General features: G+C 40.2%; 2 protein-coding genes across 2 annotated transcripts in view; both read right to left on the bottom strand.

The window, feature by feature from the left end:
• The window catches only part of LOC311049607 (uncharacterized protein), a gene marked incomplete at its 3' end in the record, with an annotated part of 28,549 nt that extends 23,468 nt beyond the window's left edge, over nucleotides 1-5,081 (bottom strand). Inside the window, exon 1 of the mRNA XM_084063289.1 lies at nucleotides 5,022-5,081. The remainder of the gene's footprint in view (nucleotides 1-5,021) is intronic.
• Nucleotides 5,082-9,083: 4,002 nt separating this feature from the next.
• LOC311052664 (H-2 class II histocompatibility antigen, E-S beta chain-like) lies at nucleotides 9,084-18,231 on the bottom strand. Its single transcript, XM_084067744.1, has 8 exons — nucleotides 17,992-18,231; nucleotides 17,318-17,572; nucleotides 15,524-15,796; nucleotides 13,950-14,166; nucleotides 12,941-13,008; nucleotides 12,311-12,424; nucleotides 11,788-11,844; nucleotides 9,084-11,466 (listed from the first exon to the last, which is right to left on the bottom strand). Exons 1-7 carry the CDS (start codon nucleotides 18,056-18,058, stop codon nucleotides 11,807-11,809), a joined length of 1,032 nt encoding a protein of 343 aa, XP_083923870.1. The 5' UTR covers nucleotides 18,059-18,231; the 3' UTR covers nucleotides 9,084-11,466; nucleotides 11,788-11,806.
• Between the last annotated feature and the right edge of the window lie 886 nt (nucleotides 18,232-19,117).

The following is a 19,117-nucleotide window of genomic DNA, read 5'->3' as shown; positions in this document are numbered from 1 at the left end:
ACTGACTGAAACTCTTGTTACACAGTTTACACTGGAAAGGTTTTTCTCCAGTGTGGACACGCTGATGACTCTTCAGGTTAGATGACTCTCTGAAACTCTTGTTACACAGTTTACACTGGAAAGGTTTTTCTCCAGTGTGGACACGCTGGTGTGCCTTCAGGCCATATAACCCACTGAAACTCTTGTTACACAGTTTACAATGGAATGTTTTTTCTCCAGTGTGGACACGCTGGTGTCTGTTCAGGTTACCGGACTCTGTGAAACTCTTGTTACACAGTTTACACTGGAATGGTTTTTCTCCAGTGTGGACACGCTGGTGTTTGTTCAGACTACCTGACTCACTGAAACTCTTGTCACAATGTTTACACTGGAATGTTTTTTCTCCAGTGTGGACACGCTGGTGTCTCTTCAGGGAACCTGACTTACTGAAACTCTTGTTACACAGTTTACACTGGAATGTTTTTTCTCCAGTGTGGACACCTCCACTTGTCTCACTCCAATCATCACTGTCTTCAGTGACTTCAGTGTCAGATTCAAGCTCAACTTCAACTTCAGAGCAGTGTGAAGAGATATCTTCATCAATTTCACTTTTCACTGCTAGTAATGTCAACATTGATCCATCAGGCTCCTCTGGTCTCTGAAGTAGCTCCTCCTGTTCCTCTTTAATGTGTGAAGGCTCTGGTTTCTCGTGGAGCAGACTGGGGCTCCTCTCCTGTTCAGAAGAATCCTCCTCTTTACACACAACAAGGTGCAGGATGTCTAGGAGCAGAACAATAACACGATATTGAACAATGGATTTCTAAAATGTAACACTATTCTTCCTTTCTGTCTGCAAGGGACCATGTTGGGAAACAGCATTTCCAGCAGTTGGGCTGGCTCCCTCTGGCAGCCAGGTCAGTTCAACTACAGCTTAACCTGGTGCATAACATCTACATAAACAGCGCCCCTGTGTACCTATGTAATCTTTTTCAGAAGCGTAGCGAAGCCCATTCCCACCTAACCAGAGCCAGCATAGCAGACATGACCATGCCCACGTTCACCACTGAAATGCGAAAACGCTCCTTTAGATTTGGAGGAGCAGTTAACTGGAACTCGCTACCCCTGACCATAAAGAGCACCAGCAGCCATCTCCTTTTTAAGATAAGGGTCAAAGCATGGCTATTAGAAAACGTTGCCGAATAGTAGGGTCACTTATGTGTTAGCAATGTGATTCTATTTATTTATGCTGTAGGTAGTGTAGCAATTGATTGTTTTATTTATTATTGTATTGTTTACCTGTATGTATTTTGTTGCAGTGTTGTTTGTCTCAGACCAAGGACCACAAGGAAAATAAGTCGCAAGACTTTTCTGTGTCTGTATCCTTGACGTTTCTATGATGAACATGATGTAACATGTGTTTTTCTACTGTATAACGTCTAATCTAATCAAATCAAATCTTTGTCCATGTTGTTGTTGATGACAACAACATCCTCTGTGTAGTTCTGTGGATATGTAAATGTTGAACACTGTATCTATTAGATGTTTTTCTCTATCTGATTACCCTGTGGTGTTGTCCCACCCACTGATAGATAACGTGACCTGTGGGTGTCTATTTAAGTGGGTGAGGTACACACTTCTCCAGTTTGACCCCATGAAGAAGAGCCTTGGCTCGAAACGTTGTCAATAAATTTACATTAGAGCAGATGAGTGTGCGGGTTTATTCTTTTTCTTCATATTACCTTCCAACCCAGCACCTCAATGAAGTGATGTGCGTATTCTATTAGTTTTCATATGAGCTATACTCCATATGAAATATGAAATCTAGCCTAGCTGTAGCCCTGAAACATGACTGTCATACCATGACAGTCATGGGCCCACTTGTTCCTGGTTTGCGATTTGTTTTACATTTATAACTGCCACATCTACATAAACGTTCAGATTTCAAATATAAAGTGCTGACCCCCGAGCCACGGATGTAACAAGTTGAGCCGCAAAAGGTCTAAGTACCTGTATCTTCCGTATTGTTCGGTGGCCATTTTCTATATATTTTTTTGAAATGTATCAGAGTGCAATACACCTCCCAACCAGTAGTGTTACATAGTTGAAAGCATCAGAGACAATTCGGAGACAATGGCCGACGATCGGATTAAAAACCTTTTTATTGAACAATACGGCAGATACAGGTACTTAGACCTTTAGCGGCTCAACTTGTTACATCCGTGGCTCGGGGGTCAGCACTTTATATTTGATAACTGAACGTTTATGTAGATTTGCGCTGCAGTAATCTGATCCCTGGTCAGTCAGTCTATCATAGCAGCACTTGATTCTTGCAGCCCGAGCCCCACGGGCATCTGCTTCTTTCACACCCACAGGCAGAATACGTAAAGAACAGCGATTTGTTGAATATTAGCTTGTCTGGCTCCTAGTTTATGGAGTTGAGAGAGCAACTGCACACGTAGCCAGTAACAGAACGGTCATTGCGGTGAGAGGCAAGCATGCAGCCAATACACAACAACCATTGTGCAACACGATGGGAACAGTGAGGTGCTACACCAGCGCTGGCCGGGGATTCTTTTTTTAGAGAGGTGGTGTCATGATTTTGCACTTTTTCTGTTTTTCATGTGTCTATTAGGTTGATAGAACTTCATTAAGCCCCCTGGTGGTGTTTTTTATGGTGTTTTATGTCTTCTCTGACTATTTTGAGTTTCTTCCTGGAGGCTGAAACCTTGAGGGTCAAACGTGCCAATAGAAAAACAGCCATTTAATGACACAGTAAAAATATACCCTCCCCCTCGTTATCATAACACAACAGGTGTGGGCATGAGGAGGAGGAGGGACTAGGACAGGTGGGTGGTGCTAAGGTGGTGGAGGAGGTGCTAAGGTGAGAACCAGGTATACTTGATGAACTGGAGGCGTGTCCACATAAAAACATAAACACTTTCTGTCTACACTTTTTTGAAAAAAGATCTTCCTCCTAGTATAACCATAATACCTGATGATTATGTTTTAGGGGGGGAAACAATCACTGAAAATCACAGCACCCCGTCTTTAAATACATAAACCATCGGTCGGCGAGATCGACAAGCCGATTGCTAGGCCCTTCTGACCCCCCTTCCGGTGCCTATGGTGTGTGCACCACAAGGCAACATGGCCAATTTGTTTAATCATCTATAATCATTGGGATATTATCATATATTTCGTCATGACTATTGCATAGTAAAATGTTCATATTGCGACAGCTCTACAACAGAAGAGAAAAATATCTAAGAAAGAGAGAGAACATTAAACGTACTGAGGTGTGGATGGTCTTCAGGTTCCTGTTTAATAGAAATGGCACTGGCTGAGTCTGGAGAGTTCATCTTCACCTTTAGTCTGGACTCCACACACTTGTCTGAAATGAAGGAATTGAATAAGGACTTTAGGGTTCCATGGTTCTACTTCCCCTAAAACGGTGATCATTGGGTATTATTAACCCATTTAGACCTGAGGCCCATTCTAAAAACGCCTTCTAAATCCTGACCTAAGTTTTCTGAAAAACTTCAAATATTTATTCCAAAATTACAAACAATGTACAGTATGTTTCTATATACTGTACATAACAACAAGAACCCTAAAAGGGGTTCCCGTCCTGAAAGCTATAGTTACAAAAACGGGTCCCCGCCCAAAACGGGTTAATATATGAGGAAGAATGTTCTTCCAAAAATTGTGTTAAAATTATATTTTTATGTGGACAAAACCCACCAGTTCAAAAGATATAGGCCTATGGCCCTATGTCAAACCATCTACTGCTTGTATGCATATTATAGACATGATGCAAATTCAACTGATTTTTTTTTTCTTTTCAGCATTTAGAGCTGAATTAATATTCCCACTGCGTGTTTGCCGTTTTCATAAGATTGTGATGTAACAATAACGTTTATACACTTTATAATTTGAAAAATAAGGAGAAATCCTTTGTCAATTATAATAACAGCAGACAGGTGAGTTTGGAGCTAAACTGTCAATTTGCAGCCCATGAACAAGACAGGGAGATCATTTCCAATTCCATGCATTACCTGGATGGTCATTCTAGGTCTGACACAATACAGCATGACAGATGTTTAGTTGGTATAAGGATTCAAGGTGCATGAAGACATGGAGCTCTAACTTCACTTGACAATCACATTAACATTACAGACAGACTCTGTCTGACAGAGTAAAGATACTACTGGTGGTTTATAGGCCGTGACTTGAGGATCTGCTATTGAGAAAATAGCAGATCAATAAGCTGACTACATCAGAGTGACATTTATTTTTGCACTCGCAGATTTGTCTGGTCCCAGGCTAACAAAACCATATTAATGCTGCTGCTATGGTCTGGAGATATTGTTTGTGTTTATGATCACCTTATAACAACCTAACAGCTATTAAAGTAATTGGATTTATGTTCCAACTTAAATGATGCGTTAATAAAGACAAATACATTAAACAAGACGTGATCCGTTCATCTAAAATGATACATATAGATGTAGCCCTGAAACATGACAGTCATGGAACCGAGAGTTCCTGGTTTAGAGTGGTGTTCGATTTGTTTACATTGCCAACTCTCACATGTACATAAACGTTCAGAAGTGCTTTATACCCCTGAGCCACGATGTTAAAAGTTGATCCGTTCCGTGATAAGTACCCGTATCTCCCGTATTGTTCAATAAAAAGCTTTTTAATCCGATCATCAGAGTGCAATACACCTCCCAACCTTTTGTGTCGCATGGTTGAAAGCTATGGAGAAAATGGCTGGTGATCGGATTAAAATGCTTTTTATTGAACAATACGGGAGATACGGGTACTTATCGCAGAACGGATCAACTTACCATGGCTTACCGGTAACATCCGTGGCTCATGGGTAAACACTTTATATTTGAAATGTGAACGTTTATGTACATGTGAGAGTTGTAAATGTAAAACAAATGGAACATCACTCTAAAGCAGGAACTCTCGGTTCACATGATGTGAACCATGGCTAACATAGATGCAAAACAACCTGAATGAGTTGATCTTTATACCTGCTGTGTTTCAGTGGTTGAGCTGCTAACAAACGTCCTCCTGCTGCTTAACGACGACACTGTTTAGAAACGACACGTTTTACTTCTCTTTGCATTTTACTTTGATATAAATCTATGGTATTTTAAAGTGTCAACAACGGTCAGTCAACACACCATGCTGTTTACACTACTGCATTGTGGCACTAGAGCAGTGTTGCCAGGTTTTGTGAGAGAAATAAGCAACCAAGTCTAGGAAAACAAGCCTATTTGAAAAGAGACAATCTACAAGCTCACTACACGTTGTGACTGTGAGCTTGTAGATCTGCTAGATCTGTTATTATCTTTGAAACATTTTAACAACACAAATCTGGTGCGGGGGTCCCTGGCACAAAAAACGCAACTCGCCGTAACGTAAGCAGACATGGCAACCCTGCTTTGTTGTTCTTCTTCTTGTCTGGCATTACAAGGGAGTTGCGTTTGACTCCAATGAGCAGGCGCGCCGCCTACTGGGCAGCAGAAGAATAAGAAAATGTGGCACTACAGATTCCCAAACTTTTCAGACGTGACCCCCAAGATAATGACATTGACATTTGAAATGGGGACCCCTCACCCTGACAACTTAAGCACTTGGCATTGTAGGAGTTGAGGCATTTAGTTAGCATTACATACAATTAGTATCCCAACCTGAAAATGTAGCTATCTTCTATTTAATAGAGAGCTGGAGAGACACCTGTTACTGAACAAAAGTGGGTTTCAACCTTTTTAATGCCAAGGACCCCTAAATTGATATACATTTGGCCGCGGACCCCCATCTGGAAATGTTTTGTGCCAGGGACCCCCAGAAGCAATGATTTGAGTTAAAAATGTTCGCTTATAAATATAAATATAATATTCAAAGATATGCACAAATGTTCAAGATTTTTTTTAAATAGCAGATCTACAAGTTCATAGCGCGGCACTCGGTGCCGTGCAATGAGCTTGTATATCTGCTATTTTTGAATAGCCAAAGCTAAATGGTTAAAATGATTGTGACGCTATGTTAACTCATTTTGTGCATTAGTGTACATTAGTGTCCTATATCGTCTGTCGGGTGGAAACCTCGCATGTCCAAAACTAGAGTGTGAATCAAGAAAAACGTTGACCTGTTTTGATACTTGACCCTCTAAGATCTTTGCCAAGGTGGAGAGGTTAGAGATAGGCCAATAGTTGTTTGGGTCACAAGGGTCGCCAGCCTTGAGAAGAGGGGAAACATTTGCTTGTTTCCACTCTTCAGGTAAACTTTGAGTGAATAGAGAGATGTTGAACATATCAGTAACAGGTTGGGCAATGACAGCCGATGATACATTTAAGAAAAAAGGGTCAAGGCCATCTGGGCCAGCAGACCTTTTAGGGTCTAGGGTGGACAGGGCATGCAGAACATCCGATACCAGGATGGGAGAGAAGTCAAAATTGAAATCCAAAACAACAGAAGAGTCAGCGTTTTCCTGGGCATCTTGCTGAGGAGCATTGGCATTTTGCTCATCGAAAATGTGTCCCGCCCTTTTAAAATGCGAATTGAAAGCATTAGACATCATTTTTTTGTCGGAAATAAAGGACTCGCCAACCCGAACCTTAGGCGGGGGGCCTACAGTGATTACTGGAGGTATCAGTAGTGAGAGATAAATAATGTTCCGATCTCAACTTCCTAGTGAGGACCGTACATTTATTTCTCAATACACGAAACAGAAGCCAATCATGACTTGATTTTGACTTTCTTACAAGCGACCATTGCCTATTTCTTACATGTATCAGACCAGCCAGGTCCCTAGAGAACCAGGGATTTGCTCGGTTCTTTATTCAATTTTTTTTTTGAGAGGTGCATGTTTATTCATCAGATAGAGAAACTGTTTGTGAAAGAACCGAAAGGCCTCATCCATTGATGGAAGGACATGCGAAACCAATCAACTGCAGCCAAATCATGAAGGAAGGCTTGTTCAGAGAAGTGTTTAAAGCAGCGCCTGATAACAGTCAGGCCATTGGTTTTGGGCAGCTTAGTATTTCTGACACATGCAATAGCACAATGGTCACTCAAATCATTAGCAAACACACCAACTGAGACATATTAGTGCGCTGCATTTGTTCAACCACAGTGCATTTGAATCAACCAGTGCCTGTGGTTGATTCAAATGTTTCAAGCGTGGAGAATGTTGCTCTGCCCTCTGTAAAACGGGGCCTCAAGTTTACCCCAAAAGGCTATAAGACAACATTAACTCCACCCGGTTACACATGTATGAAAATAAAAAAATGCCCGTCAAAATTGGAGATGAACATACAGACTTCTTCCCACAAGGCAGAGGGGTGAAGCAAGGCTGTTTTATGCAGGTGATCAGGTTGATTCAAATGTTTCAAGCGTGGAGAATGTTGCTCTGCCCTCTGTAAAACGGGGCCTCAAGTTTACCCCAAAAGGCTATAAGACAACATTAACTCCACCCGGTTACACATGTATGAAAATAAAAAAATGCCCGTCAAAATTGGAGATGAACATACAGACTTCTTCCCACAAGGCAGAGGGGTGAAGCAAGGCTGTTTTATGCAGGTGATCAGGTCACACTGTATCCTACTAGAGAAGGTCTTCAGCAAAGCTTGGACATTTTTCATCAGTACTGTCAGACCTGGGCCCTGACAGTGAATATGAAGAAGACCAAAATTATGACCTTCCAAAAATGATCACGGTTACAGAGAAATTACTCAACATTCAAAATAGGTGGGAGCCAAATAGAACAAACAAACTTCTATAGGTATTTGGCTTCCAAATGAAACTTCTGTTCAGCTGTGAAGGAACTCAAAGAGAAGGCAAAAAGGGCTCTCTATGACATCAAGTGTTCAGTTCAAATCCAATTTCCGATCAGGACATGGCTCAAAATATTTAATTTGGTTATAGAATCCATAGCACTGTATGGCAGTGAGGTATGGGGCCCTTTATTAGAAAGTGATTGGGCAAAATTGGACAAAAATCCAGTTGAGATCCTGCACGCAGAGTTCTGCAAAACTATTTTCCTGGTACAAAGAAAAAGCACAAACTCTGCATGCAGGGCTGAATTAGGCCAATATCCTTTACTTCTTCATATACAAAAAATATCTATTAAATTCTGGAGCCATATTAAAAAGAGTGACCCCGCCTGTTACCATTATAAAGCCCTGGCCTGCCAAGAGTTGAACATAGAAAGGAATCTCAGTCAACTGGTCCTGAAACTAGCTGACCTTTCACCTTCTGACATCACAAACCACAGCCAGCCTCAGTGCAGCTTCACTATCACTCAGAAGATTAGACCTAACCACATTATAACTAAAGATTAGACCTAACCACATTAAAACTAAAGATTAGACCTAACCACATTATAACTAAAGATTAGACCTAACCACATTATAACTAAAGATTAGACCTAACCACATTATAATTAAAGATTAGACCTAACCACATTATAACGATAGATTAGACCTAACCACATTATAATTAAAGATTAGACCTAACCACATTATAACTAAAGATTAGACCTAACCACATTATAACTAAACATTAGACCTAACCACGTTATAACTAAAGATTAGACCTAACCACATTATAACTAAAGATTAGACCTAACCACATCATAACTAAAGATTAGACCTAACCACATTATAACTAAAGATTAGACCTAACCACGTTATAACTAAAGATTAGACCTAACCACATTATAACTAAAGATTAGACCTAACCACATTATAACTAAAGATTAGACCTATAACCACATTATAACTAAAGAAAAAGATAAATACATCACTTATTGGAATGAAGGTACACAATCACAACACAAAGTAGAAACATACGGATAAACAGACGGTATACTGTGGCAGACTACCTAAGCACAGTAACTGATAAAAACCTGAGAAAGACATTGACAATGTACAGGAAACAGATGTACAGACAGAGAGACAGAGACCGACCCCTACTTGACATATAAGATAAAAATGAACAGTAGTGTTACGACCTTATAAGGTCTAGAGGCTATAAAGAGGTAAATATATGTATAAAGAGGTAAAAATATCACAAACCAGAGGAACGGAAAGAGTTTACAATTTATTAATAGGATCAAACTTAAATCTATAAACAGATTAGGGAAAGCACAAAACGTCAGGGAGGCCAAAGCCAAAATACTCCAACCCTACCTGAAAAGAAAACCTAAACTACACCAAAACAAGAGTTACAGTCTAGGCCGTCGGTTCTCAAAGTGGGGTCCGGGGACCCCCAGGGGTCCTTGGAGGGGTTCCAGGGGGTCCCCAGCAAAATGTGTTAATATAGCATCACAGTCACTTTAAATCACTTCAACCTTTTATACTTTGGTTATTAAAAAATAGCAGATCTACAAGCTTGCCATGAAAAAGTTTGAGAACCACTTATAGGCTACCTAACTAAACAAAACAGGCTCAAAACGGGGAACAAAACAAATGGCAGCACACCCCCTACCAAGCTTCCCTTCTCTAGTACACTCAGGTGAAGGTTTGGAACATAGTGAAGTGAAGTTTCCTATTTAATAAGTGTACTTTAAACACACAGTATTAAAGTTACCTTTACGCACTAAACAGAAGGTTTGGCACACAGCCTATATAGAACTATAGTAGTAAACACCAACTAACTAACAGAAAGGGTTCAGCACATGACTGAGGTTTAAAGGACTGAAAAGGAGCTTCTCCCAGGCTTTTATGCCGGCTGGGCTGATTGAGGATGAAGCCCAGGTGTGTCTCCAGACACCACGCCACTCCTCCAATCTCCACTCCACCCTCCAATTACCAAATGGGGCACTGAGAACACTCAGAGGGTTAAAAAACACAATATGAGGCCACACAGGGCCGTAACACATCGTCGACTTGCTAAACTAATGGCCTAAGTCATTTTTTGAGGAAAATTATATGTTTGCCTAAGTCAGCTCCTCATGACACTGGCCACCTAACCTCGCATCACCAGTCTTTCCACCTCGGAGGAAAGCCTGGTCTGCGTTCCAGAAGACAACATATGATCCGGTCTAGACCACGCCTACTGAAAAAAAAAAGAAAAAAGAATCCTCTTTCCGGATTCTGCCCATCCGGTTTTGCGGTGCCGCTTTGTTTTGGTTCCCCAATCCCTATTTAAATGGAATATAATTTCCCCGTGGGATAATACCGACGCTAAATAGTCTGCGGATAGTGCACGCACATTTACATTTAAAAAATAAGCTAAACAATGCCGCATCAAGGATTTTATTAGCACGGACCTATTTTTGGGTGAGACGTCTTTCCGGTTCTGCCCATCCGGCCACTTTTTCTTTTTTTTACTTCCGCTCCCGACCGGATCATATACCCGAAAACGGAATGCTGCCCAGGCTACTGGCCACCTCTGGTAAAATCGTCCATCTCCTATTTGAAAAGGATCATGCTGTTCCCTCCTCTTTTAGTATAATGGCCCAACTCCCTAGTGTGACTTAGGCCAAAATAGGTCTTTTTTTTGGCCTAAGTCACATGGTTTTGTGACTTAGGCCAAATTAATTACTGATTTAGGCCATCTTGTAATTTGTTTTTCTTTTTTTTTTTGGTCTGAGTCAGATTTAATCCTATTTAAAGATATTTAAATTTCTTATGTTACATAACTGACAGACAGTGTTATTTCTATTTAAATAGTCATAATTTGTTATGAACATTTTGGGTGAAATGATTAAGAAATATCATATAGTTTTGTTTTGGATCAGTTTTTTATTTTTCCTAAAAAACTTAAAAAAATTACTTAGGCCATTAGTTTAGCAAGGCGACGTCATCAGTGTTTCCCATTCATTTCATAGACTGCAGTGGCCCACCGTTGTCTAATCTGGGTGGACCAGATCACCCTAGAAGGTTTAGACTAGGTCCACCCATAACCCCGGACCAGCCTATAGGGTTCATGTCCAGCTATAACCCCGGACCACCCTAGAGGGTCCAGGTCCACCCATCACAGGGAAACAGTGATGTCATAATGATCTTAACACATTCATTATCACACATTATAAATGATTACATAATAAATGACCAGGTCGAACTGGGCGAAACACCGGGAAAAGACAGAGTCTGCACACTAATTCTCGTTAGCCTTGGCTAGCTAATTAGCATTTTTGAGCGGTGTAGCCGCTCCTATAAGTGGGTTTGGGAATTTGGGGAATTCTCCGTCGTGAAAATGTGTCTTTCGCCGTACTGTGATTGGCTGACTCTATTCACACCCTTTCGCTGTACCGTGATTAGCTGACTATATTCAGACCCTTAGCTTTGATTGGCTAGCGAGACGCGTGATGACATTAATAATCTATAAATATCACCACGCACTTCAAAAAAAATCTTTTTTTTTAAAGTGAGCTTCCATCACTGTGATGACCACTGTTGTTTTTAAATAACACTGCTCACTTCACAGCGATGACTCTCTGCTTCTCTGAAAACACACCCAGGTGTTCTGTGAAAAGACAATAATTTGATGAAGAATGGTCCAAGTTCACCAAGAGCACCCCCCCCCCCCCCCCATCTGACCACATTATCATCAGTGTTGTCTGATACAACAAATCATTTGATTATTAGATTCATTATTATAAGAAATTAAGCAGAAGACACATGATGATGTGAATTCACACGACCGGGATGGTTTACCAGGCTAGTTGTTTCACTTCTTACACAAGCATGTTGTTTTGTGTATGTTTTCTAGTTGTATACACGTTTATACATTAAAACTGTATGAATGTATGTAAAAAGGTTTAGTAAAAAGAAAGAGGAAGTGAACCTGGGTGTGTGGGAGGAGTCTAAAGATCGTCATTGGCTGTCGGCACCAGAATACGACCTGATAGAAGAAGAAGAGAGACAGTTAAAACAGACACACAAATAAATCCTATGTAATGTATTGTGTGTATTTCTCCATAAAATGCATAAATGCACACACAACACAACAACACAACAACACAACAACACAACAACACAACAACATTAAGGTTCAGTCATCAGGGTCACATGTTGCATCAGAACTAATGTGAACATTTGACTCTTATTTAAGACTAAATGTGACAACATAGAACACACTTTGACCTCTAGGTCTAAACTGGTCTAAACTGGTTAAGGTTCTAAACCAATATAAACCAGTTTAGGTTGTGGCTTTACATATGTGTGTGTTTGTTTGTTTGTTTGTTTGTTTGTTTGTTTGTTTGTTTGTTTGTTTGTTTGTTTGTTGATCTGACCTCATTTTTTCCACTGGTAGTAGATTAGTTAATGAAACATGTTAATTAAACGTGTTAATTAAACATGCTAATCACCTCGTTTCTTCCACTGGAAGTAGATGAATCCAGACAGGAACAAGACCAGACCCAGAACCAGACCTGATGCTCCCATGGCCACCTTGTTCTTCACTGACTCTGGCATGGAGAAATCTGACAATACAAATATGATATTATATTATATTATATTATATTATATTATATTATATTATATTATATTATATCATATCATATCATATTATATTATATTATACTATAAATGCTATAAATGTCTTTATACCTGCAGCCATTAGAAACAAAGATGATGTACCTGATCTAGACAAGACACTTAAGCTCTAAGTAGGTGAGGCTCCTGTCATGACCTTCTTATTAGAATGGTTACTTTTTTAGGATGTTTTAATGTATTTGTATTGATTCTTATTTCTGGTGTCTGTATTATTATTGTGTCTTGTTTTTAATTGGATTGCTGTGTTTCCTTTCTGCAAAACAAATGTACCTTCAGGTACAAAAAGAGAAGAATCCTTGAACCCTTAAAACAGAGTGCAGTGTAACACATTACAGTAGATTACAGTAGATTACAGTAGAATATAGTAGAATGCAGTAGAATGCAGTAGAATACACTAGATTACAGTAGAATACAGTAGATTACAGTAGAATACAGTAACTGACCCCAGTCCATCTTGATAGGCGCGGTCAGGCTGGGATGTTCCACCATGCATGTGACCTTCTCTCCTGATCTGCAACACACACACACACACACACACACACACACACACACACACACACACACACACACACACACACACACACACACACACACACACACACACACACACACACACACACACACACACAAATGAGCTCATCATAATAACTAAACGATGAACTATTATATTTAAATGTAAGATTAAAAACACAACTACAATTAGGCACCATATCACTAGACCGTTATAGCCAATAAGATAAGCTTATACTGATATTTTCTCCACCTAAAATAATCATGACGTGCGTGTGTCCTCAAGTAGAATGTGTGTCCATGTGGATCTGCTCAGAGCTGAAGCGGCCCCTCCTCCCCGCCTGGTCTGGCAACATTAGGACAGATTGTGAAAGTAGACGATCTACACGCTGAAACGCGCCGTGCTTCCACACATTGATCCGTTGATCTTTGTTATTATTTAGTTTTTTGGAGAAGGACTATTTTTGTGTAGGAGTGTGAATGCCCCGCTGGGCTCTCCTCCGCTCTAGTGTTTATTGTGTATTCCACTATTCCCTCCACATTGCAGAAGAAATAGGAAGGCAAGAGGCAGAAGAAACTTAGCAACGAGATATGCACGTTATAGCGTATTCCTGTGTGTGTATTCATGTATAGCACACTCGCTCGCGGGTCTCTGTGCGCGTTCGTCATGCTTGCACGACGACGAGCTTGCTGCGTAGTTGTGTGTGTGTGTGTGTGTGTGTGTGTGTGTGTGTGTGTGTGTGTGTGTGTGTGTGTGTGTGTGTGTGTGTGTGTGTGTGTGTGTGTGTGTGTGTGTGTGTGTGTGTGTGTGTTAATATTAGCCTACCAATTAATGGGCAATTTTCAGAAAGTGAGTAACACTTGTTTTATTTTTTAAAGAATATATGTATAGGTGTCTATTAGGTGTGTATTTCTATGTATAGGTGTCTGTTAGGTGTGTACCTGGGTGTGTACTCCAGGTAGGAGTGGTACTGGTAGTACCAGTCTCCATCAGACAGCTCGTCAGTAGAGGAGAGACCAGAGGTCAAAGGTTCTTGACCTATCCACCAGGTCACCAGGATCACTTTAGGATAGAAGTCGTAGCTGCTGCACCTCAGCATGTGAGTGTGTTCACCACGACGAGGGGGAGTCTCTGACTTCAGACTCACTTTGGGCTCCACTGGATAAATAAGATTATTATTATTATTATTATTATATAACCGTCATAGGAAGTAGGAACATGTTATTATCATTAATAATTGTATATCATCCAAATGATCCAGAAAGCTGCAACACACTTGTTCTTCAACCAGCCACAATGTTCACATTTCCCGGCTCTCCCCCGTTCTCCTCTCCCTCCATTGACCCTCCAGTTGCTGCCCTCACAGAGTACAAAACACTGATGTTGGCCTACAAACCAACCAAAGGTATAACACCTCCATATACCTGATACAACCCTATACAACCTCTCACCCTCCACACGTCCTAGACTCTTCTCCCTTCTCTAAAACACCCTGGACAACGCTCCTCATGTCCTAGACTCTTCTCTCTTCTCTAAAACACCCTGGACAACGTTCCTCATGTCCTAGACTCTTCTCCCTTCCTGACCTAGCCTTGACGACCTTGCAGTCTTATTCAAAGGTTAAAATGTAATTTAGATCATTTAGATAGCATATTATGTAGACAGATGCCAGGTTCAACCTGGCATCCTATAATTTGGATAGTTTCAATGTACATATTATTTATTTGTTTGATATTATACTGTTTAGACTGATGATAGGTTATTGGTTTACATATGATCCTAGATTACTATTTCTATGCATTTGATGTATTACCTCATGTTTACCTTGCTTACTGTAAATCACTCTGGATTAAGAGCGTCTGATAAATGCCTACATTATAAATTGTAACTGTAAGTGTCAGTGTTTGGCCACCAGATGGCACCAGAGTACTGTAGATTCTACAATCGTCTACAGTTTTCTACAACGTAGAATGCATTTATATATTATTTAAACATATTAAATAATTCACAGTTACACAGTGCTTTACATAAACAACAATAAACCCAGCAATATCATTGTATGAAAATGATATTGCTTAATAAACAAACAAAACAATACACATAATCCTGTAAAATATTGTGATTAAAAACAAACTAGTTAAGACAATAATTAAAATATAAAATCAGGTGGTGAAATGAAGTGTATAGAGGTGTGTTTTAGCCTGCATGGTTCTTTTTAACGATAATTTAAAAACATTAATCCTGGTGTCTTTGTTTTAGGCAGGTCTTTTTATGTAGGTGAAAACGCTCATAGCCTAGATCTATGTTTCATTTATACTACTGTACGATGGTGACACTGTTAGGATACAGTATAAATCAAGAGGATCTGAAATGTTTCTCAGCAGAAAAAGAAATATCTAATAATTATTATATGATCAATATTAACACCATTAATCATCTCTGAATAGAACCATGTGATTTCATGTTATAGTTTATGAGGTGATGAGTGTTGAGTGCTGCTCTGAGATCAGCTCACCTCTCTTGTTCAGAGCAGAGGAGTAGTAGGTCTCAATGTTGGGTTTGCAGACTGCCTCTCGGTTTGCTCTCATCCTAGCCAGTGCTCTAGGATCTTTATTGAGGCGCTCTGCGTTCTTCACACCAAGCTCAGTGTATCCAACATACTGATCTACTCTACTGTCCCACCTGAGGTACTCATCACCATCGAAATTCTTTGAGTTTATGTACTGTATGTCCTTCAGCTCACTGGAGTTAAACACACAGTGGTGAGTCTCATAGAACACATATCCATCTGGAAGTAGTCGACAATGAAAAATGTCATTAATGTTCAGTTTTATTCATCTGTATAATATCAAGGCTAACTGCCCCCCCATCAGCCAAATATGTCTCTACATAAAGTCTACAATAGGTTCAGGATGTGAAATCTGGCATTAAAATGTTTTAGGTTTTGTTTCTCTATGTGTCCAGTTGTCTAGTGCGGCTGACGCGACTCATGCGCGAATGTTTTGTATTAATTCATTAATTAATTAATTAATTAACCGACCATAAAACAACATTAACAACACACTCTACCATCCTTCAGTGGTGGAAAAGTACTCAAATGTTTTACTTTAGCTAAAGTGTCTGTCTGTCTGTCTGTCTGTCTGTCAGTCAGTCAGTCAGACCCCATCATGTATTTCCAGGATAACAGAGATAACACTTGTAAAAAGGTTATTTTGAGAGCGAAATGCCTCACAATATGAATACATTCTGATATGTTTCATTTTGATGGTAACTGTTGTATAATCGTATTATCTTGGATTTTTGACATAATTCATGTCTTTATATTGAAAATCCAAATAAATAAGTAAAGGTGGTAACCAGACATTTCACCCGTGTTTTTGAGCGGACATTTCGCCCACCCCCAGACATTTCGCCCATACATTTCGCCCACCCCCAGACATTTCGCCCGACATTCATTATAAATATATAATCAATCAGTTGTGCGAGATTCATTATAAATGGCTTTATTTAAGAGGGGAATTTTCAGTCATCCGCGGACTACTTTTTTTCGCCGATAAAGTATAGTTTTGGACCATGACGGAGGCGCGCCGACTCATCGGCTGGTCGCTGCGGCTGGTCGTTGTGGGCACTCGCGCCTGGAGGCGCTCGGGCGCAACTCCTCAGCCAAGGTCTGCTAGTCGACTACGCGCCGTCCGAGTTATGTACCGATAGGGACAGAATCGTACATATTTTTCGTGGGGACTGCCCCACTGACTGCGTCTCTCACACACACACACACACACACACACACACACACACACACACACACACACACACACACACACACACACACACACACACACACACACACACACACACACACACACACACACACACACACACACACACACACACACACAGAGAGAGAGAGAGAGAGAGAGAGAGAGAGAGAGAGAGAGCGAGCGAGCTTTTATCTAACCCTAACCCTCTCTCATTCTCTCACATAAACGGCCAGCTAGCTTCACTATATATTATTAACTGTAGCGGGCGAAATGTCCGCGAAATGGGCGAAATGTCTGGGCGAAATGTCCGACTTTTGGGCGAACTGTCTGGGCGAAATGTCCGACTTTTTGGACAAACTGCGAAATGGGCGAAATGACTGGTATTCGTAAAGGTGTGTGTGTGTGTGTGTGTGTGTGTGTGTGTGTGTGTGTGTGTGTGTGTGTGTGTGTGTGTGTGTGTGTGTGTGTGTGTGTGTGTGTGTGTGTGTGTGTGTGTGTGTGTTCAACCGTTTTAGTTAATAACTATTGTGTTAATAGTATTCATGTACCTTTCACTGGTGGTTTCTTCAAGGCAGTGCGAACGGTGTCCAGCTCAGCTTTGCAGACCGCCTGAAAACCCAAAGCTACATCATAAGCTCCTTGGGCGGTGATATGATCTAAAAACGGAGGCTGAGGCTCCACCACCTTCCCTTTGTTGAAGTCTGCGTACACCAACACTTCACCATCCAGTCCCATCATTAGCTCTTTATATGAGTCTTTAACTGTGTCTGAACAGCTATAGACTAGAATCTGCTCATGGAACACTGGAAATAAAACAAAGATGACGTTAAACAACAAACTTCTTCACAGTGACAATAACAAATAATCATCATGTTTAACACTCATGTTTGGTTCTTATTTGAAGTGAAAGGTTGGATATTAAAGGTAGCTTCCTGTCAAACGTTTTATTCACACTGATTCAATATTGTATATACAGGTAGTAAAAGGAGGGTGTGTGTGTGTGTGTGTGTGTGTGTGTGTGTGTGTGTGTGTGTGTGTGTGTGTGTGTGTGTGTGTGTGTGTGTGTGTGTGTGTGTGTGTGTGTGTGTGTGTGTGTGTGTGTGTGTGTGAGTGAGTGCGTATGTAATTTGTTTGTATTGTGCATTGTTCATATTTGGATTTATATAATAACAGTAGATATAAATGTATATATTATATAATAACATAAATATAATGTACTTACTTCCTGGGATCGCTTTGACATGAAGTACAGAGGAGAGGATGAGGAGGGTGGCTGTAATCTTCATCATCACTGATCAAAACTAAACAGATGAGGATAAACAGATGAGAATAAACAGATGAGAATAAACAGATGAGAATAAACAGATGAGAATAAACAGATCAGAATAAACAGATGAGAATAAACAGATGAGAATAAACAGATGAGAATAAACAGATCAGAATAAACAGATGTTTACTGAAAGAGAAGTTCTGGAGTCTGAAAGAGAATGAAGGAGGACTCGTTCTTTAGTTCAGAAGAATCAGCCAATCAGATTAAAGATACGATGTGACATCATCTGTTTCCAGAAAGACGACAGTCTGTATTATTGCACATAATCATATATTGTATATAGCTGCTGCTTATGCACCTTATGTCTCCTCATGTACATACTGTACCTTATGCACCTTATGTCTAACCTCATGTACATACTGTACCTTATGCACCTTATGTCTCCTCATGTACATACTGTACCTTATATACCTTATGTCTCCTCATGTACATACAGTACCTTATGCACCTTATGTCTCCTCATGTACATACTGTACCTTATGCACCTTATGTCTAACCTCATGTACATACTGTACCTTATGCACCTTATGTCTAACCTCATGTACATACTGTACCTTATGCACCTTATGTCTCCTCATGTACATACTGTACCTTATGCACCATATGTCTCCTCATGTACATACTGTTCCTTATGTCTCCTCATGTACATACAGTACGTAAATATCTTTGTTTAATTCATCTTTTATTCTCTCCTTGCCCCCCCCCCCCGTCTTCTTTTCTTTCTCTTTCTGAAAATAACTAAAACGATGGAGCTGCACAAAAAACAATCCACCCACTTCTTCACACCTTTAACTGTGATTGTGACAATAAAGATGATTCTGATTCTGTTGAAGAGAAACACAAGAAAGAAAGAAAGTAAAATGTTATAATTAATTAAAAGCTTTCAGATGAGACATGATGGGAGGCTAAAGGTTAAAGTTAATCACTTCAGATTCAAGTGATTACAGATTATTTAAAATATGAATAAAATAAATAATGTTTCCCATGTAGTTGCTGTTGGAGGGCAACGGGTGGGGGG

Source organism: Gymnoscopelus microlampas (genome assembly GCF_963454915.1).
Source record: "Gymnoscopelus microlampas genome assembly, chromosome: 1".
Lineage (NCBI taxonomy): Eukaryota > Metazoa > Chordata > Actinopteri > Myctophiformes > Myctophidae > Gymnoscopelus > Gymnoscopelus microlampas.
This window is presented reverse-complemented; position numbering and strand designations above follow the sequence as displayed.